We start from the raw sequence: 20,236 nt of genomic DNA, 5'->3' as shown, positions 1-20,236 counted from the left end.
GTGTCACACTTTATTTTTGGGGGCTCCAAAATCACTGCAGATGGTGATTGCAGCCATGAAATTAAAAGACGCTTACTCCTTGAAAGGAAAGTTATGACCAACCTAGATAGCATATTGAAAAGCAGAGACATTACTTTGCCAACAAAGGTCCGTCTAGTCAAGGCTATGGTTTTTCCAGTAGTCATGTATGGATGTGAGAGTTGGACTGTGAAGAAAGCTGGGCACCGAAGAATTGATGCTTTTGAACTGTGGTGTTGGAGAAGACTCTTGAGACTCCCTTGGACTGCAAGGAGATCCAACCAGTCCATTCTAAAGGAGATCAGTCCTGGGTGTCCTTTGGAAGGAATGATGCTAAAGCTGAAACTCCAATACTTTGGCCACCTCATGCGAAGAGTTGACTCACTGGAAAAGACTCCGATGCTGGGAGGTATTGGGGGCAGGAGGAGAAGGGGACGACAGAGGATGAGATAGATGGCTGGATGGCATCACTGACTCAATGGACGTGAGTTTGAGTGAATTCCAGGAGTTGGTGATGGACAAGGAGGCCTGGTGTGCTGCAATTCATGGGATTGCAAAGAGTTGTACACGACTGAGCGACTGAACTGAACTGAGGCCTTGGTCAGCACTTTGCCGAAACTGCTGTTTTTTTCTTTTTCCTCGGGTTCGGTGCTGGTGTGCTCTGAGAACTTTGTCCCTCTTCTCTGGCTTGGACCCCAGCTTGAATCCCACACAGGAGGCTTAGAGGGAAACAGAGTCTGATTCTGGGTCTGAGTCAGTCTTGGAGCCCGGGAATGCTACCCCCACAGCCTCGATTAATGGATGAGTGCACTGCAACTTGAAGGGGACCACCAATTTGGATTTGCAACCCGATAAAGGCCGACTTCATTTGGGACTCGGGTGGGGTGGGCTTTGGGAAGGGCCGCTACCCACAGAAGTCAGAGGAGCAGAGGCAGGGGTCACACACATGTCTTGGGAGAAAGCCACTGGGATATTGTTTAAAGGGATATAATGCTTATGAAGTCAGAGCCGGGGTTAAGGCTGAGACAGCCATGAAACTCTGGATACGGTACATTTCAGAGCTTCCAGTTTCTTGTCTGCAAAATGAGGGTCTTGCACCCCCACCATGGCTGGGGTGGCCCAGCTCACAAAGTGGGAATGGCAAGCCTAAGGTGTGTGCGCCAGAACTTGGGTTCTCAATGCTAGACTGCAAGTGACTGAATTCCAGTGCCTCTTCTTATCAGCCACTAATTAGCCATGTGTGAAATGGGGATGCAGTTGCTGTATTAAATAAGATAAGGCTGTAAAGGTGGTCCCAGGCCACAGATAAAGAAGGGAAGGAGAAAAAGGCTGCTGCTGGAGTCTGTGAAACATGAGGTACACGTGGCAAATGGCAAGTGTTTATTTACAGGTAAATTAGGCAAAGCAGGAAGGTAGTGTGCCTGAGTGGATGGTCATTAGCTGAGCATAGGGAACACGAGGGCCAGGCTTTGGGGGAGGTTTCTTTCTCTGGCAGCTTTGCTGAGGCCTCAGGAGGGACTCAGAGGACCACAGGTGTAGGGGGTGAAGAGCATCAAACAAAGACTTTAAGTAACTCCACCAGGCGTGGGTCCTTGTAGAGCTTTTCCTCCAGAGCCAAGTACTTCAGTGGGGCCAGCTCCTTGTGTCTGAAATCAGAAGTAGGGGTTACAAAGCTGGTACTCCGAGACTTCCCTGGTGGCCCAGTGGTTAAGAATCCTTCTTCCATTGCAGGGGACATGGGTTCAATCTCTGGTCAGGGAACTGAGACCCCACATGCTGCAGGGCAGTTGAGCCTGCATGTCACAACTGGAGAAGCCTATGCACCGCAATGAGGATTCAGCACAACCAAAAAAACAAAAGCTGGTGCTCCAACATCCTTGTGGGTCCGCTCGGCTCCCCCCACCCCTGCCTCCTCACCGACTGAGCCGCTGCTCCAGGATACGGATGCGGAACATGGCCTGAGAGCAGTAACTCAGGTATAAGTCTTCATCCTCAGGCGTCAGGGTCACCTGATTCTCCTGATACCACTGCTGCTTCTTCTGCAGCTCTTGAGTCTCCTGTGGGCATAGGGAAGGAGAGCAGGAGGGCTGACCCAGACTGCATGCTGACCCCGCCCCTGCACAGGGCATCAGACAGCCCTGTAAGGTCAGCCCCGTCACCCCTTCTCCTAGAAGCCAGAGAAGCAGAGGCAGAAATTCTGGGGCCTTGTTTAGAGGGATATATGTCCACAAGGACTTCCCAGGTGGCTCAGTGGTAAAGAATCAGCCTGCCAATAGAGGAGACGAGGGTTAGACCCCTGACTGGGGAAGATCCCTTGGAGAAGGAAATGGCAACCCATTCTAGTATTCTTGCCTGGGAAATCCCATGGACAGAGGACCCTGGTGGGCTACACAGTCCATGGGGTCAGAAAGAGTCGGACACAACTTAGCGACTAAACAACAACATGTCCACGAGGTTAGAGCAGGAGTCAGGACTGAGAGCCACGTGACTCTGGTCAAAGTACATTTTCAGAGCTTCCAATCTGTCGTCTGCAAAATGAAGGTCATTGCACCCACCCCCACCCCCACCACCATAGAGATGTTTGGGAAGATTAAATAAGATAATGCAGGGGAACTACACGGGTGTACCTGACCAACAGACATGGGTCAAAAACTATAGGAGTTGTTATAATGCTCCAGCCAGCCAGCCATCCACCCCTCCATCCACCTTTCCACCCAATAAACAAGGATGAGAAAGGACAGCTTGGTCCTTTGGACACACCAGGCACTGGCCTCCTCCCCCTCTGCCTGATAGTCCCTCACAAGTCTAAGAGATGGTGAGCCAACAGCCCTGGGCCGGTTTTCCGCTGGAGGATGCCGAGGTGCCCACCCCTGCCAGGGCCCTGGCTGCACCTTTTCAAAGCGGGCCTGGATGAGGTTGGCTTTGTCAATGAGCCGCTGCTTGAAGTCATTCAGGCACTCATCCTTGAGGCGCACGGCCTGCCAGCGCGTGAGCTTCTCCCCAGGCGGGAGCTGGGCCAGGAACGGGGCCAGGTAGTCCAGCTGGGCCTCCACCTGTCGCAGGTGCTCCTCGTGTAGCACGCGCTCCTGTAAGAGGGGGCCGGGGGTCAGCTGGACCAGCAGGGGCCGCAGACATCCCCCAACCAGCTCTATCGAGATGTGACCACACAGAACTGGGCCTCAAACCCTCTGTGCTTGAGGCCTCGGAGGGCTCTGCGCTGTCTCCTGAGATCATGGTTATTGGTGACGGCCAACTCTGGTGTCTGTGAGTTCACACGTCTCCACTCAAGCCTCAGTACATACCTATCACTCAGCAGATGCTTGCTCGATAAATGGTAATAAAGCGTGGTTGTTACTGATGTTAAAAACTGCTGGTGAGTCCCTTTTTTCCCTTCCACCCTGGGGCCTTCTTTATGTGCTGTGTTGGCCGCCAGAGCCCAGTGAAGCTAGAGATGTGGGGGCAGACATCCCCACCTCTGGGGGTCTGAGAACCAGACCTCAGGTGCCCAGTCCTGTCTTGCCAACCTCATCTATTTTTTTTTTTAGAAATCTCCACTTGGTTGGTGAAGGGGATTTAGAAGCTGGCCTCAAAAAAACCAAGCTGGGTCTTGCAACCAGAGTGGGTAATGTGAAGGTATGTGCAGGGGCCAGAAAACTCAGGCCCATGGCCAGAGTCCACTCACTGGTGCTACCAGCCCAGGTCACAACCTCCAGGGAAGCCCCCAAGTGGAGGTCTTGGCTTGGCCATAGCTCCTGGAGGTGGTGTGGGGGGACCTGGCCTGTATCCTGAGCATGTGTTGGGGCGTGATCCAGGGAAATGGTCAGCTCACAGCAAAGATGACCACTGTGGTGTCAATAACTTCATCACCTCTAAAGGGCTTCTCCCGAGAATCCCTATCAACCTCAGCACCCTGGAGGTGGGGGTGGGTGGGTGGGGGAGGGGTCGGGGGGAAGCCAAGGAGCAGGGCTCACCATGGCCTCTCGGTACTCCTTGCTCTTCTCGTTGCGCTTGGTGTCATAGATGGAGATGGTCAGCGTGTGTGCCTCCTCCTCCTCCTCCCGAAGCTTCAGGATCTCCAGCACCTGAGTTGGGAAGTGGGGGCAGACATAGTTAAAACACCCCCCACCCCTGCTACCTGCCATCTGCCCACTCCCACAGAACACCCGACCTCCAGCTCCGACTCCCAGGCCTGATGTCTGGACAACTTCTCCTCGTTCTTCAGCTTCATCATGGCCTCATACTGGTAGAGAAGCTTCTTGGTGTGCTCCATCGGCTCCACCTGGAACAATGGCCACAGTGACTCAGAGAAGCAGCAGCAACGGCTGGGGTTGTGGGCAGATTCTGGAGCCAGATCTCTTGGGTTCAAATCTTTCCCTGCCATTTTCTAGCTGTGTGACCTCCAGCCAGTTGCTTCACCTCTCTGGATCTGTTGCATCTCTAAAAGCACAACTAGCAACAGAAGAGAAACTGGAGACTCAGAGGGGCCAAGGAATGTGCCAGCAAAGTCAGGATTGGAACTAGGAAAGCCAGCCCTGTGGAGGTGCTGAGATCTGTCACAGCCTTGGTCGCAGGATGGAAAAGGAGACGATTTTCAGAGGAGCTCAAAGAGTATTATTCCCAGATGGGAGGTCTTGATTTTCCCAGGGGCGAAGATGAATTTCCAGGCTGGGTGCCAGGGCCTTCCACCCCAGGGCTCTCTCTTCACTCCACCCCATCCTGCCCCTGCCCACCAGACTCCCAAGCCCACCTCGAAGCTGATACACATGTCGGGGGTCATGATGATCTTGTTGCCCTTGCTGTCCACCTCCGTGCGCCGCAGGAACTCGCGCTTGTTGGCCGTGATGTGGTCGGAGCGGCAGTGGTAGCGCAGCTGAATGCGCTCCTCGGGGATCAGAAACACTCGCTCGGCCACGTCCTCGTCCGCAGGCTTCGCAGGGTTGCGGAAGAATCTCTCTGTGATTTTCTGGGACACCAGAACATGCGGAGGAGGCAGGGTGGAAAAGGGGGACTTCTGTGCTTGCCCTGAGGACAGGCGCAAAGGACCCTCAGGGACGCTGGTGTCTGGAGTTATTTGGGGGGTGGGGGGTTATGTAGAACAGCCCCTCCCAGCTTGACAGTGGCTCTCAAGGCCCCAGGGTTCTCAGTGCCCAGCGCTCCAGCCCTGTGTGGTGCGCCATTTCTTCTCTAGCTCCTTCTGCCAGACTCTGCTTGCCCACCTCCAGAGATGGGGAGCTCACCACCTCTCCAGGCAGCCTGCTCTATCACTTGACAATGCTTACTGCTAAAAAGAGCTTCTTTGGTGTGCAGAGGTTAAATATAGGTGCAAAATAACTTGTGATGATATGGAGGAAAAAGCTGCACAATTTAAGTGAAGAGAGTGATACAGGAATTCTGCACACATGCACACACACACATCTTTGAAAAGACTCTCAAAATCCAATCTATTAATATGTGATAATAGCTGAGAGATGAAATTCTGAGATGTTTTTTACTTTTTATAATTTTACATATTTTCTAAGTGTTTAGTCAAGAGTGCGTATACACACACAAAGACAATACCTCGGTGGCCCAGTGGCTGATGTCCGGCATCAGACAGACCCAAGATGGTGTGTTTGGTAAAACAGGAAAGGTCACTCAGTAAAGAAGACTCCCTGGAGTCGGGGCTCCTCCCCTTCAGGGTAACCTTGGCCCACCAGAGTAGGCAGGCACCCCATCCCCAAGTCCAGCAAGTACTTACCACCATGGGCCGGGGGTTTGACTCTGCGCTGTTCAAAGCCAGCTTCTTCATCCGGGGCCCGAAATTGACATGGCGGTAGGAGAGGAAGTCCGGCCGACCTTGGTAGTGCTCTGTCATCGTCTTGGGTGTCTCCTCCCGCTTGATCAGGCCGTCCACGCGGGCCGTTTCATAAAACTCCATGACACGGTCCATCTCAGGTTGCATGGACTTGTACGAGTGCACTGCGGGGGAGGTGGGGGCCGGGCGACGCCTAGGTGAGCACCCGGGGCCCCTAGCTTCATAACCCGACCCCAGGCCTTGGGGAGAAGCCTCATCTGTGATGTCACCAATGCCCTAGCGCTAGGTGTTTAGGCTGCTTCCAGCTTTTTTTGTTATTATAATCAACACCGTGATGAACATCTGTTTGATGTATGTTTTCTTCTTGCCTGCTCTTTGTGCAACAGAACTGCTGGTCAAAAAACGTACATAATTGAAAGCTATCATTGATTATTTTGCCCAACCGCTCCCCAGAAAAGTTGTGCCAATTTGCCGTCCTACCAGGAATGAAGGGGAGTCTCTTGCTTACACGTGGTAGGGCCATTTTTAAATTTTTGCCAACTGAAGGGTTGTAGGTTGGTCCCTTATTGATTTTCTTTCTTTCTTTCCCCTTCCCTTCCCTACCCTGCCCTCCCCTTCCTGTCTCAACCAAGTGAGATTGGTCCTGTTTTTAGATGTATATTGAGCCTATGTTTTTCTTTTGTGAATTCTTGGATTGGGTTGTTAATTCTCTCCCAGGATATGTCCTTCCCTGCTTCCCAGTCTACTGGGCTTGCCGCCACATCCGCACTGCCACACTTCTGCCCCCTGCATTGCCCTTGTGGGGGTGCTTGTTGGTTTTCTTGTAGGCATCCTAACCCCTGTAAACGTGGCCCGAATGGGTACCTGATCCCAACCACAGCATGGGCTGCAACCCTGCTTTACCTTTCCTGGAGGAACACTTGTCACATTTCCTTAGATTTTCTGTGCTTCCTCTGACCTCCCACACATCTGCTTTGCTTGGGGAGGCAGGGGCTATTTCGATTGCTTGCCACCCAAGAACCCTGGCAATAAGGATGCTGGTTCCTCCCACCACGCATCAGCTGCCATGGAGGCTGCTCTAAGGAGCACATGAGGCCCCCACCCTGGGCTCCCACCCTGGCCTAGTGACGGGGTCCACGCACCGCGCAGCGCCTGGGGGTGGCCCGGCTTGAAGTAGTCGACATTCAGGCCCGTGATCTTGTTTATGTGCTTCAGCTCCAACATGTCCTCCCTGTTCTGGTACCACTCCTTCATCTCCAAAGTCTTGGTACCTGTGGGGTCCGATCGGTGTCTGAAGCAGCCAGGCCAGGTCCCCCAGCTGCTGTCCCACCACTCCCAGCACACAGAGCACACCAGCAGGGCCCACACTCACACAGATAGGGGTGGTGACATGACCGAGGTCACGTAACATGTCGGGGACCCACCTCTTCTGCCCCCTTCCCCCCCTACCCCGCAGCTAGAGCTGCCCCCTTACACTCCAGGTCCTCGTAGGTGGTGAGGCGGCACACGAGGCCGTTGTTGTTGAGGTACGGGGCCCACTTCTCCAGCTTCGCCCTCTTGTACTGTATCACCTTCTTCCCGTTTGGGCAGCGGGTCTCGAAAGCTGAGGACACAGAGTGGGCTGGGGTCCTTCCTCCCCAGACTGGGGGAAGGGAAGGCCAGCCTCACCAGCCACTCGTCAACCTCTGTTCACTGTGCTGTTTGCTCAGCTCCTCCAGCCCCCAAGCCCACTCCAGGAAGGCAGAGGGGACAAGTCACCAGGGCGGCTCCTGCCCTGGAGGACATCTCAGCTTGAGCCTGACCACACCACACTCTTCCAGACCTCGGCTGGAAACACCATCCCCTCCTGCCCTTACTGTGCTGACTTCTTCCGATCCCTTAAAACTTAGCTTAGATGAGCCTTCCTCCCAGAAGCCCTTTCTGCCCACCCACTCCCCAGCCTCCAACCCCCAGGTTCCCATGACACCCTCTCCAGCCCTTCCCACCCTGATGGGACAGCCTAGGTCTTCCCCGTGGGTCCAGGCACTCCCAGATGGAAATCTCAGCAATCAGCAGAGGTTGGCACAGGGCACAAGCATGCCCCGCCCCCCTGCTTTCCCTGCCCGCCCCTTTTTGGTCCTGAGACCCCTGCCCCCACTGGCCACTGTGCGTAGTCTCCTCCTGGCAGAGTGGGCTGAGGGAGGGAACAGCTGTGTCCCGGTCCCCAGTCCTCCAGCACCTGCCATACTCCATCACTCTGGGTCTGGTAACTGAGCCCTGTCCTGTGTGCCAGACTAGGGTCAGGCCGCCGGCTGCAGAGCTGAGCGTGTATGGTGGGAAGGAAGAGATGAAGAGGGTGCAGCAGGAAACATGGAGCCAGGGTTTGGAAATGAGGGGCCGAGGCAGCCTCTGCAGGCATCCCGCCACCACAGATGCCCCCAAAGGCCCAGAGATGCTGTACCTTCGGGGGAGATCTCAATCTGCTCCACCCATGAGGGCGGCATGTCGAAGCTCTTATCCTCATCCTCCTTGCCCTGTTGGGAGAGGTGGGGGTGGGGTGGGTAGTTCTGATCAGGACTGGGCCTTCTGATCAGGGCTGACTTATGGGCAGGTCAGAGCTGCTCTCTAAACCCCCAGGGCCAAGCCCCCCAAGGTGGCTTGTCAGCTCCCCCAGCGGTGCTGGAGATCTGACCTGGTGTGACCTGAGACGGGGGGAGGAGGAGGAGCAGCTCTACCCCTCTACCCACCTGGTGCCTGGCGAGGACAGCCACGCCCTGTCTTGTGTGACCCCCTCCCCCCACTTCCCGCAGAGGCAGGAGACAAAGCCACAGGCCTTTGGTTAAAAGAGGGGCTTCTGGAGTCAGGTGGGCCCAAGCCCCACCCTCCATCCAACACCAGCTCAGGTAAAGTCCCTTAACGGTTCTGAGTCTCAGTTTTCTAACTGCTTGGGAGGATTGACTGATAAATGCACATAAGGGTTTGGGACACTGCCTGGTTGCCCTTATTGTTTTTCTTTCTTTCTGAGCCTAGTTTCCCCATCTGGCAAATAAGGCCTAGTCTAGACAAATGAACTCTCTGATGATACCAAAGGCCACAGCTAGCAGGAAAAGATTTCCCACGTTCACTGCACTCATGAAGCCTTTCTCCACTGTGAATTCTCTGATGATACCAAAGGCCAGAGTTAGCAGTAAAAGATTTCCCACATTCACTGCACTCCTAAGACTTTCTCCAGTGTGGATTTTCCTACCAGAACTGAGGAGGTGCATTTGATTAAAGGAGGTCACATAGTCACTGCCCTTATATGGCACTTCCCTGCTGTGAACTTTCTGATGAGAACAAATGTCAGCCAGAGTTATAAAAGATTTTCCACATACATTACAGGCATAAGGGCTTTCTCCTGTGTGAATTCTCTGATGTCTATGGAAATTGGAGTTGTTGATAAAAGATTTCTGACATCCATTGCACATAGAAGGCTTTTCTCCAGTGTGAATTCTTTGATGTACATAGAAAAAGGATTTATGGGTAAAACATTTTTCACATTGAATGCATTCACTTATAAGGCCTTGCTCCAGTATGACTTCTCTGATGTTCAATTTAAAAACAATACAAATGAATACACATGCAAAACAGAAACAAACTCAGGTTTAAGGGCTTCACTCATGGCTCACTGATAAAGAACCTGCCTGCCAATGCAGGAGATGTGGGTTCGATCCTGGGTCAGGATGATCCCCTGGAGGAGGAAATGGCAACCCACTCCAGTATTCTTGCCTGGAGAATCCCATGGACAGAGGACCCTAGCAGGCTACAGTCCATGGGGTCGCAAAGAGTCAGACACGACTTGGCAACTACATTGGACAAATGATCTTCAGGTTAGGTAACCACAGAAACTTGCATAAGATTTTCCCAGTTTGAAACTTCTCCATGAATAGATACATGTAAATGCATGGCTGAGTCCCTTTGCTGTCCACCTGAAACTATCACAACGTTGTTAATCGTCTATACTCCAATATAAAATAAAAAATTAAAAAAAGAAAAGTCTTCTTGCCAAATTGCTCAGACTTCTGACACCCGCTTGGCTTGTCTGTTCTCATTTTGAGGCCAGCAGGGGGCGCCAGTGGTCCAGGATTTACTGCACAGCAGAGGAGGCTCTCTGGTCTCCAGGGAGAAGAGGCTGCGCCCACTCAACACCATTTCCAGGTGGGTCTACACGTCTTTCCAAGCACATCACACCAGTGGTCTCACTTGTCCTCATGCAGCCCCAGGAGGCTGAACAGAACTGCCTTTGAGAACCCGGACTTGGGAGCCGGACTGTCAAATCCCAAGTCAAATCCCAGCTGTCACTTATTGGCTGTGTAACTTTGGGTCATTTATTTCACCCCTCTGTGTGTAAACCTTCCTGTCAGTAAAATGGGGCAATAATAATCATGGATGACAATACTAGTACCCATCACACCGGGTAGCTGTGAAGATATTGGCAAGTTAAAGGGCTTCCCTGGTGGCTTAGATGATAAAGAATCTGCCTGCAATGCAGGAGACCCAGGTTCGATCTCTGGGTCGGGAAGATCCCAACCCACTCCAGTATTCTTGCCTGGAAAATCCCGTGGACAGAGAAGTCTGGCGGGCTGCAGCCCACGGGGTGGCAGAATCAGGCACGACTGAGCCGCTCCCACTTTCACAGCACTTAGAAAGGGCCATGTGAGTGCTACCTGGGGGCTGAATTGTATCCCCCCAAAACTCATATGTCCTAGAACCCAGAACCCCAGAATGTGACTATGTTTGGAGACAGGATCTTTAAAGAGGTATCGAAGTTAAACTGAGGTCATTCAGGTGAGCCCTAATCCAATACTACTGGTGTCCTTATAGGGAGAAATTAGGACACAGACGCACACAGAGGAAAGAGTGTGAGGACCTGGGGGTGGGCACCCCTAAGGAGAATCCAACCCTGCTGACAGCTCGACTTCCAGTCTCCAGGGCTGTGAGAAAAGAAATTTCTACTGTTTAAGCCACCCAGTCTGTGTTATGGCAACTTTAGCAAACGAATACCCCAGTTATTACTACCGTGATGTAACTGACCCCATTCCCCCATTTTACATGCAGATGATGAAACTGAAGTTTCCAACAGTTAGGAAGTTTGCTCAAGATGTTGGAACCAGTGGCGAAGGCATCTGGGCCTCTGACTTCCACTCACAGGGCCTCATGCAGACCTGCCTGGATTGCCCCTGAGTAGGAGATCAGAGATGACCAGGCCAATGACCTTCAGAAGGGCTGATAGGAGGGACAAGAAAGGCCTGGAAGCGTGTGTGGAGGATCATGGCGATCATGCAGGAGAGGCCTGGATGTGAGGGATGGGTTCTGGGGCTTGAAAGGGATGGGTTGTGGAGAGGGTCTTATTGCCCTACTCCAAAGGACAGGGCAACCCCTGAACAGGAAGTGGGCTGTGTGTGTGTGTATAGAGGGGGCCGAGTGGGGGATGGGCATGAGGCCTGAATGCACAGACTTTCCCTGCACCATTTGGGGGCCCCGGGCAAGTTGCTGGACCTGTCTGGGCCACAGTCTGCCCATCTGCAAAACGAGGGCATGGTCCAGGCCCTTCTGCTTCAAGGAATCTATAAGTGGTCTATCTGAACTGCCCCGCCCTAGACACATACCTGTGGGGGAAGTGTGTCAGGCTGGCCTGAAGCAAGACAGGGTGTCAAGTCCCCCCACTCCATGGAGGCTCACCAGGTTTTCCACGTCGTCATCATCATTCATCCCCTCGTCCTCCTCCTCAGTCAGGGACAGGAAAGGCTTGTCGGTCCCCAAGAGCAGGTACTCCCACCTCACGGGGTCTCCCAGGTCGAAGACCAAATCCTGATGGAGAAGGGGGTCGCTGAGCACACCCCACAGCCAGTGTACCCCCCTCCTACTCCACAGGGGCAGGGAGGGGGCGGGGAACAGCCAAGCCCAGGGTGAGAAGAGACCCAGCTGGGTCTCAAAGGGGCCAGAACGTGGCTCCAGGCTGCCTCTGAGAGACCTCGCCCGCCCTCCACATCCCCACAGGGGGACGGAGGCCCTGAGGGGGCTGGGACTCCCTTCCCGTGTTGGTCTCTGGGTGAGAGACTCGGAAACTCTCTGGCCTGGGATAGGCCTGAATGTGGAGCTCATTTGGCATTGTCCTTACAGGAAGAGATGAGGTGTTGCTGTATGGCAAAGACTGGTTCAAGAAATAGAACATTATCCACACTCCCAGAAAGTCCCCTGGTATCCAGTTACCACCTCCCTCCAAACATGTGCACATCTTTTTTAACTTCTGTAAACGGCACTGAGGTTTTGGGTTTTGTTTCCGCTGCACTAGGTCTTCATTGCCCCAGGGCATAAGGGATCTTAGTTTCCCCATCAGAGACCGACCCCGTGTCCCCTGCATTTGAAAGGGATTCTCAACCACGGGACCACCAGCGAAGTCCTGGCACTGAGTTTTTATACATAAATATGTATGGAAGTTCATTGAGCTGGACGTGTAGGATAAGTGCATTTTTCTGCATGTATATTGCACTTCAATACAATGTTTTTAAAAAATCAATTGAACTAACAATCCACATTTTATAAGGATACAGAAACTAACAGAGTGACAATAATCATACTGGAATGATTATGTATGGGTAAAGCAGTAGGCCCTGGGTACTCCAGGAAAAGCTCAAAGCCTCCTTGGCTGGTGGCCAGCTCTCCCCACTGGCCCACATCCACCCTCCCCCACTGTGCCTGCCACACCCGCCCAGGCCTGCCCAGCACCTTGCAGCAGTTCCAGCAGTCCTGCATGTTGACCCAGTAGTTCTTGTGGTTCCAAAGGCTCTCAATTCCCAGGAAGTGATCGTCCTGGGTGCTGTAGCTGCGTGCAGTGAATGGGTCAATGAAAAAACTCTCAGGCACCTCGCGTTTCCCCGACAACACCAGGACCCAGGAATGCACACGAAGGCCGTGCAGGGGGTCGGTCTTTGCGTTCTCCTGCTCCTGCATGGGAAAGGTGGGTGACCTCGAGGCAAATGGATGGGAAGGGGATCATCAGGGGTCCAAACATCTCCCTGAGGCTGAGGAACTGGCAAAATAACCGAATTTTGATCCACACTGCATCTCTGGTTGACTTCGTGACCTTGAGGACATCACCCCACTTCTGAACCTGTTTTCTTATACATAAAATGGGAGAATCTAGCTCGATCTGTGGTTTATAAACTTAATCTTTTGGCGCTCTAGGGTATCTGGGATTTATTGGCTTTCTGTGTTGTGATTCTGGGTGAGATTTCATCCAAAGAAAGATAGAGGGACACCATATGACTTCCCTATCTGCACCCCTCTGGAAAAAGGGTCACTGTGCCATGTTCATTATTGCATCACCAGGGTCTACTGCATCCCACAGTAGACCCTCAATAAATACTATATGGAAGGAAAGACAAGAAGGGAGGGAAGCAAAGTAGATGAAAGGGATGATGAGAGTGTGGGTGGGTAGGAGGAGAGATGGGAGGATGGTGGGAGGGTGATGGGCGGGTGGTGGGTGGGTGGTGGACGGGTGGTGGGAGGGTGATGGGAGGGTTTTGGAAGGATGGTGGGAGGGTGGTGGGTGGATGGTGGAAGGGTTTTGGAAGGGTGGTGGGCAGGTGGTGGGAGGATGGTGGGAGGGTGGTGAGTGGGTGGTGGGAGGGTGGTCAGAGGGTTTTGGGAGGGTGGTGGGTGGGTGGTGGGAGGGTTTTGGAAGGGTGGTGGGTAGGTGGTGGGAGGATGGTGGGAGGGTGGTGGAAGGGTTTTGGAAGGGTGGTGGGCAGGTGGTGGGAGGATGGTGGGAGCGTGGTGGGCGGATGGTGGGTGGATGGTGGGAGGGTGGTGGGCGGGAGGTGGGAGGATGGTGGGGGGGTGGTGGGTGGGTGGTGGGAGGGTGATGGGAGAGTGGTGGGAGGGTTTTGGAAGGGTGGTGGGCAGGTGGTGGGAGGATGGTGGGAGCGTGGTGGGCGGATGGTGGGTGGATGGTGGGAGGGTGGTGGGCGGGAGGTGGGAGGATGGTGGGAGGGGGATGGGCGGGTGGTGGGAGGATGGTGGGAGGGGGATGGGCGGGTGGTGGGAGGGTTTTGGAAGGGTGGTGGGCAGGTGGTGGGAGGATGGTGGGAGCGTGGTGGGCGGATGGTGGGTGGATGGTGGGAGGGTGGTGGGAGGATGGTGGGAGGGTGGTGGGAGGATAGTGGGAGCGTGGTGGGCGGATGGTGGGAGGATGGTGGGAGGGTGGTGGGCGGGAGGTGAGAGGATGGTGGGAGGGTGGTAGGCGGGAGGTGAGAGGATGGTGGGAGGGGGATGGGCAGGTGGTGGGTGGGTGGTGGGAGGGCGGTGGGCGGGCGGTGGGAGGGTTTTGGGAGGGTAGGTGGGAGGGTGGTGGGCGGGCAGTGGGAGGATGGTGGGAGGGGGATGGGCGGGTGGTGGGAGGGTTTTGGGAGGGTGGTTGGAGGGTGGTGGGAAGGTGGATGAGGGATGGATGTAGAGTGTATGCAGGTATATCTTCAGTGAGCTCCTGGTCTGGATCAAGGAGGACACCAGAACTGCACAGCACACAATGAATTGGCCCAGGCAGCACAGCTCTGTAGTATTAGCATCTGGCTGACCACCACTGGGATGGAGGTGGGGTTTTTGGAAGAGGGAGGAGGGGATTTGAACCTGGGGGCCATAAACACATGGCCTGTGGCCTGCGTCTTTTTCCCCATTCCAAGCAGCCCCTTCTCTGGAGCCGAGTTCATGGCTTGAGGGCTGAGGATGGTGGACCCACCAAGAGGCGTGCCTCCTCCTGCTTCCGCCGATTCTCCTCCTCAGCCTTGATCGCCTCCTGCCTCTTCATCTCCTGTTCCTGCTCAAACCTGCTGGTCAGGTCCCTGGGAGGTTTGATGGCATACTTCTTAGGGGGTGCCTTTTCCTCCTCCTTGACACTCTGTCACGAGATGAGAGGAAAAGGATCGGCAGCCACCCACACTCTTGCTCCTGGAGTCTGCAGGTTCTCTGACCCCAAACACAGAAAGAGCCTCAGCTCCAGACCTGTGACTGTGGGTATGTCCTCCCATTTCCCTAACTGCAGCATCTTCTGCAAAATTCAGTGAGAACCTTTTCCCCAGGCTTGATCTGTCAAATGCAGACAGGACAATGTCTGTATGAGTTGCCCATCCAGGCCGGAGCTCAGGAGGTGTGACTTCTGTTCTTCATCCCCCATGGCCTAGACTAGCTATGATCTGGTCTGATTTAGAAAATGGGGCAAATTGTCGGGAATCAGATTTTCAGGTTTTACCACTGCAGGGCTTCACATTTTGACTTGAAGTGAGTGTTTCCTGGGCTCAGAAAAAGAACAAAGCCTGTGTGTGTGTGTGTGTGTGCATGTGCACATGAGCGTGTGTACACAAATGTGTGCTAGGTGGCCAGAAAATGTCCAGGAAAAGACACCACAGAAGCTGCAGAATGGGGACCTGGTATGAGGGAGAAATAGCGAATCTCCACCATTCATAGTCAGACAGACTGGGCCTCAGCCCCCAGGGACCCATTTACCAGCTGTGTGACTTTGGTCACAAAAGCTATTTGATCTCAACACACTCACATGTAAAACACAAGAGCAATCATTCCTACCACGCAGTGCTCTTGAGAGGCGCAACCAAGTCAAGAAACACGTAAGTGGTTTATAGACCGGAATGTTCTCAGCACCCATTAGCTATTGATATCAATTTCATAATTAAAATTTTGGCTGAGCTAAGAGGCCTGTATGTGAGTTCATAGGCCTTTGGAGCCAAAAGCAGTGATGGAGCTTTTTTTGTTCCATCTTTCCCGGGGAGCTGGGCCTGAGAGAGCAGGCTGGGCTCTCACCAGGTGCCTCCCTCTCCTTCTCCACCAGAGAACAGCCCCAGGGGCCCCAGTTGCTCACACAGGTATAACACAGGTGCATGATGCTGGTTGCCCCAGGCCCCTGGATCCCCTGCCCCAAGCTGCAGATACTCATGGGGCCTTGACCCTGGATCACAAAGTCCTAGAATCAATCCAGTTCATGAAAAGCATTATCTGCCTGTGCATGCATGCTAAGTCGCTTCAATCATGTCTGACTCTTTGCGACCCTATGGACCGTAGCCTGCCAGGCTCCTCTGTCTGTGGGATTCTCCAGGCAAGAATACTGGAGTGGGTTGCCATGCCCTCCTCCAGGGGATCTTTCCAACCCAGGGACTGAACCCACATCTCTTACATCTCCTGCATTGGCAGGTGGGTTCTTACTAGAGCCACCTGGGAAGTCCTTTCTGCCTGTAGCGTGGCTATTTTCCAAATGCACAGAGATGCTTTAATGATTCCTACAATTAAATTCACTAAGAAGTGTTTTGAGTGTTCACAGCTGCCTCGGGTCATTATGGTGTACTCAGTCAGCATATATACAAGCACAACCACTGCCTGCTGTGGTTTGGTGGAGGTTTGGTGAAATTTTGTGCTGTTAAAAAAGGGATCTTTTTACATGAGAGGGGGGAAAAAAAAGACAGAACTACATGTCTGTCCATTTGTCTGCTTTTTCCTTATATGAAAATGACTGGATGGCTTTTTATCATGTGCACAGGATAAATTTGGAAGAATTTGGCTGAAGATAGTCACCATGTGGCATTCACTACTGTGGGGAACACAGTAGCTGCAACTGAGTGACAACAAGTGGAGAGGAGCAGCCAGTTTGGAGGAATGGGCTGTGTGCATGAAGATGCCAAGGGGAGAGAAATCATCAGTGGTTTGATTTCATTGGGCACGGGTGTCCCAGTTGTAGAGCTCAGCGGCAGGGACAGGCTGCCATAAGGATGGCGTGTCTCATGTGATGCTGAGGGCAGCAGGGGCCCGGCCGTACCTCCTTGGGCTTCATGGTGAGTGGGCACACCTCCCGAGTTAGGTCCATGTGGCACAGGTCCTGGGAGCCGTAGCCGTTGACACAGTAGGCGTCGTAGCCAGCGCCGATGAGCATGGAGCAGAGCAGTGTGCTGAAGTCGAAGCAGTTCCCCTTCTGGTACTTGAGCACAGTGGTCGAGGAGTACAGGTACAAGGGCTGGGCACAGCAGGCTGGTCAGTACAGCTGCCCCCTGCCCCTCGCCAGTCTCCCCAGGGCTGGGCGCCAGGGCCAGTGTGCAGGCTCAACCCCAATGGGGCTCCTCCCCTTTGCTGGGTTAGGGAGCCTGCTAAGAATGGGGTGAAAACCACAGCCCCCATGTCCAGAAAGTGCAATCCACATTTGCCTGTAATTCCAAAGGGCCATGGACTTCTTCCTGGTGGGAAAGACCGTCTAGATGTTGAGGCTTCTGGCCTGAGGATCTTTGATTGGATGTTTTATGGTTTTATTCCAAAGTTACCCTTACCTTCTACCTCTGTCTCTCTCTTCTCTTTCTCCACTGTGTACATATTCCCTTTTCTCTCCCTCCTTCCCACCCTCCATTCTTAAAGAGATTAAGCTGGTCAGAACCCCAAAAATGTGGCCTTGAAACGTGGGTAGCAGGTCCCCCTCTTTCCTTTTCCACCTCCTAAAGTCCTGAAAAGAAGACTCTGAAAGCCGAAGGAGGCAAAGGAGTCAAAGAGGTGGGAGTCCAGAGATCAAGCATGCTGTGTGACCTCAGGCAAGTGGCTGTCTCTTTCTAGGCCTGTTCCCATCCTCCCTCCCAGCCAGGGGGTCGGTGAGGGGTTCGGCCCCGACAGACTCATAGACTGTGGCCCGAGGCTGGCCAAGCCTCCTTCTCCCAACCTGCCTGGTTTCCCATCTCTGGCTTCGTGGCCTAAGGATGCAGCCCCAGGTGATACTTACAGGTTTGAGGGGGTCGGGCAAGGGCACCATGGACAGGAAGTCGGAGATGAACTGGGCACAGGTGTCCCAGTTGTAGAGCTCAGGGTAGGGCATCAGTGTGGGCCGGATGGTTGTGCTCACGAACTTCTGCAAAGGGAGAGACCACAGGCCCTGGGGCAATGTGCCACTTGGGAGGAAACCACGGTGCTCCGAGGAAGCTGGAGACCTCAGCATGGGATTGGGGGCCACTCTCTAGGCCTCTCTGGGCTGCAGGTTCCTACTCAGGGCCTTGGGAGTTGGAGGAAGGGATTCCCTCAAGGCCCTTCTTGCCCAGATCTAGCATAATCCTGTGCTAGTGATGTGATCACTACCGCATCATCACCACTACCCCACTCAGCGCCGCTCAGTCCCGCATCACCTCCCTGACCCCCAGCAACTCTGTGAGGCAGGTCCCACTGACGGGTGAGGAAGCCGAGGCTCTGAGAGGTGAGCTGACTTGCTCAGGTTCACAGTCAGTAGCAGAGTCGGGTCTGTCTGGCTCTATACTGCTGCCCAGCGTGGGGGACCTAGTGCTTCTATGGCCTTTGAGGGGTTGCTCTGCTGCCCTGGGGCCAGGAGCCAGGCCTCTGGGGTCTCCCTCCCTGTGAATTCGAGGAAGGTTTCACCAGCACCAGATCACACATGGCCCCACCTAAGGGGCAGCCCCCACTGATGGCTGTAGCAGAAATGCAAGTCCAGGGTTACCAGATCCAGGAAAGAGGGGACTAGGGATCTGGTTGGGAACAGCTGAGTTCCAAGTGCTGGCAGCTAACACAAGGGTTACATCACCAGGTGGGCCAGATCAAACGGTCTGCAAGCCCTTGTCAACCTATGTATGGGCTGCGGCATTGTAACTTCGCATTCATCTCCTGCCATTGGGCCTACAGGTGGGGAAACTGAGGCCCAGTGAGAATCAGGGACGTGCCCTGGGTCCCAGGGTGGGAAGGAAGGAGGCCAGCACTCGGGTTCTGCCTTTGTCTGCACAGGGCTGGCCTTGGGGGCTGGAGATCGCACTGGCTGTCCGACTGCCCCTTAGGTGGGGCATGGGGGCTCCAAGCCACCACAGACCCCAGGGGTGATGCACACCGGGCCTGCTGGGGCCTGTGGGCATTTGAGTTTATATGCTGCCCCCCACCATCCTCCAGGAGAGGTCTGTGCTTGGCCCGCCTCCCTCCGCCCTCTGTGCTCCGGCCCCGGCCTTGCCCTCTACCACCCGGTCTTACAGGCACTTCACACTCGTTCAGTGGGTGCAGGAAGAGGGGCACGCGGTCCGGGCACAGGTGGCTGTACTGGCGGGAGAAGTTGTCCGCCACCTGCAGCAGGTGCTCCTCCTTGAGCGTGTTGCTTTGGTAGGAAAGGGGCAGCTTGGAGGTGTCGATAGTGTCCTTAGTAAAGGTCCTGTGCCCACAAGAGGGTGGTATTAGCCTGTGTGGGGTTGGGCCTGGCACACAGGGAACCCTCCATCTACCTTAGCTGCCACCGGCTCTACTCCGTCCTCATTTAATCCTCATAACTACTTAGGAGGGAAGTGTCGTTCTTATCAGCTGCTCTTTTATTTTTTTAATCTATTCTTAATTGGAGGATAATCGCTTTACTATGTTGTGTTGATTTCTGCTGTACAACAACCATAAGGATACATATGTCCCCTCCCTCTTGAACCTCCCTCCCCTGTCCATCATCCAACCCCTCTAGGTTGTCACTGAGCACTGGGTTGATCAGATGCCCCTTTAAACAGATGAGGGAAATGATGCACAGAGAGGCTGAGTGGCTTGCACAAGGTTACGCAGTTAGGGAGGGTTAACTCCCTAGAAGTTAGAGACTTGGACCAGACAGCCTGAAAGCATGGTCCTCACTCTTAACCATCTCCTTCTAGGTCCCCGTGCTGCCTCCCAGCCCAGGCATCACCATTCTGACCTGCTCTCTCTCTGCCCAGCCCTGGTCTGACCCCCGCCAGGGTGGCTGGGCCAAGGTCCCCTCCCTCCCTATCCCTGACACTCACAAGAGCTTCTCCGGGACAGAGACCTCAATCTCTGACAGCTTCCTCTCCAGGTCTCTGAGCATCTCCTGCGTCATGGTGGTCTCCTCCCTCCGCACCTCCATCGGCCTCTTTGTTTTCTCTCCCCTCTCGGCCCGCTCAGCTGCTTCTTCTCGCTCCGCCGCCTCTTCCTCCTCCACTTTCTCCTTCAGGACCTCCATTCTGGCGTGTCTCTGACTGTCTAGAGAGGAGGTCGCTGCAGGAGGATTAAATGCACTCAGAATGGCCAATTTCAGGCCAGAATGGAGTCAACAACACCAGCTGTGTCCCTGGATGGTGCTTTGATGTGCTTTAGAATTCAGGGGTCCCCAGCCTCCGGGATCTAATGTCTGATGGTCTGAGGTGGAGCTGATGTCATAATAATAGAGATAAATTGCACAATAAATGTATGTGCTTGAATCATCCTAAACCATTTCCCTCCACCCCTGGTCCATGAAAAAATTATCCTCCATGAAACTGGTCCCTGGTGCCAGAAAGGTTGGGGACCGCTGGTTTAGATCACAAAGGGAGGAGGCAAGACCCTCTTAAACGTCCTTTCCATCAGAGAGAAAGTCTCCACGTGGTGTGAGCACACCTGTAACACCTTTCT

At 53.9% G+C, this 20,236-nt stretch overlaps 1 protein-coding gene and 1 long non-coding RNA gene across 2 annotated transcripts; one reads left to right on the top strand and one right to left on the bottom strand.

Moving 5' to 3' along the window:
• Window positions 1–1,385: 1,385 nt before the first annotated feature.
• DRC7 (dynein regulatory complex subunit 7) lies at window positions 1,386–19,823 on the bottom strand. The gene is made up of 17 exons (XM_055552365.1): window positions 19,612–19,823; window positions 18,836–19,010; window positions 17,595–17,720; window positions 16,653–16,847; window positions 14,571–14,729; window positions 12,560–12,778; window positions 11,513–11,641; window positions 8,253–8,325; window positions 7,287–7,415; window positions 6,955–7,083; window positions 5,756–5,976; window positions 4,766–4,981; window positions 4,187–4,297; window positions 3,990–4,100; window positions 2,910–3,104; window positions 1,936–2,075; window positions 1,386–1,664 (listed from the first exon to the last, which is right to left on the bottom strand). Exons 1-17 carry the CDS (start codon window positions 19,806–19,808, stop codon window positions 1,571–1,573), a joined length of 2,619 nt encoding a protein of 872 aa, XP_055408340.1. The 5' UTR covers window positions 19,809–19,823; the 3' UTR covers window positions 1,386–1,570.
• Window positions 3,118–6,714, top strand: LOC129631393 (uncharacterized). Its single transcript, XR_008704019.1, has 3 exons — window positions 3,118–3,391; window positions 3,564–3,651; window positions 4,039–6,714. It is a non-coding gene; the product is annotated as an uncharacterized LOC129631393 (long non-coding RNA).
• Window positions 19,824–20,236: the final 413 nt, after the last annotated feature.

The sequence above is a fragment of the Bubalus kerabau genome, chromosome 17, assembly GCF_029407905.1.
Source record: "Bubalus kerabau isolate K-KA32 ecotype Philippines breed swamp buffalo chromosome 17, PCC_UOA_SB_1v2, whole genome shotgun sequence".
NCBI lineage: Eukaryota > Metazoa > Chordata > Mammalia > Artiodactyla > Bovidae > Bubalus > Bubalus kerabau.
This window is presented reverse-complemented; position numbering and strand designations above follow the sequence as displayed.

Excerpts from the sequence above, each read along its gene's own strand:
- DRC7 (XM_055552365.1), bottom strand. The coding sequence starts at position 19,808 with ATGGAGGTCCTGAAGGAGAAAGTGGAGGAGGAAGAGGCGGCGGAGCGA. Across the intron at positions 19,011-19,611 it reads TCTGTCCCGGAGAAGCTCTT|GACCTTTACTAAGGACACTA; the intron begins GTGAGTGTCAGG and ends TTGTGGGCACAG. Across the intron at positions 4,101-4,186 it reads CCTGGGAGTCGGAGCTGGAG|GTGCTGGAGATCCTGAAGCT; the intron begins GTCGGGTGTTCT and ends TTCCCAACTCAG.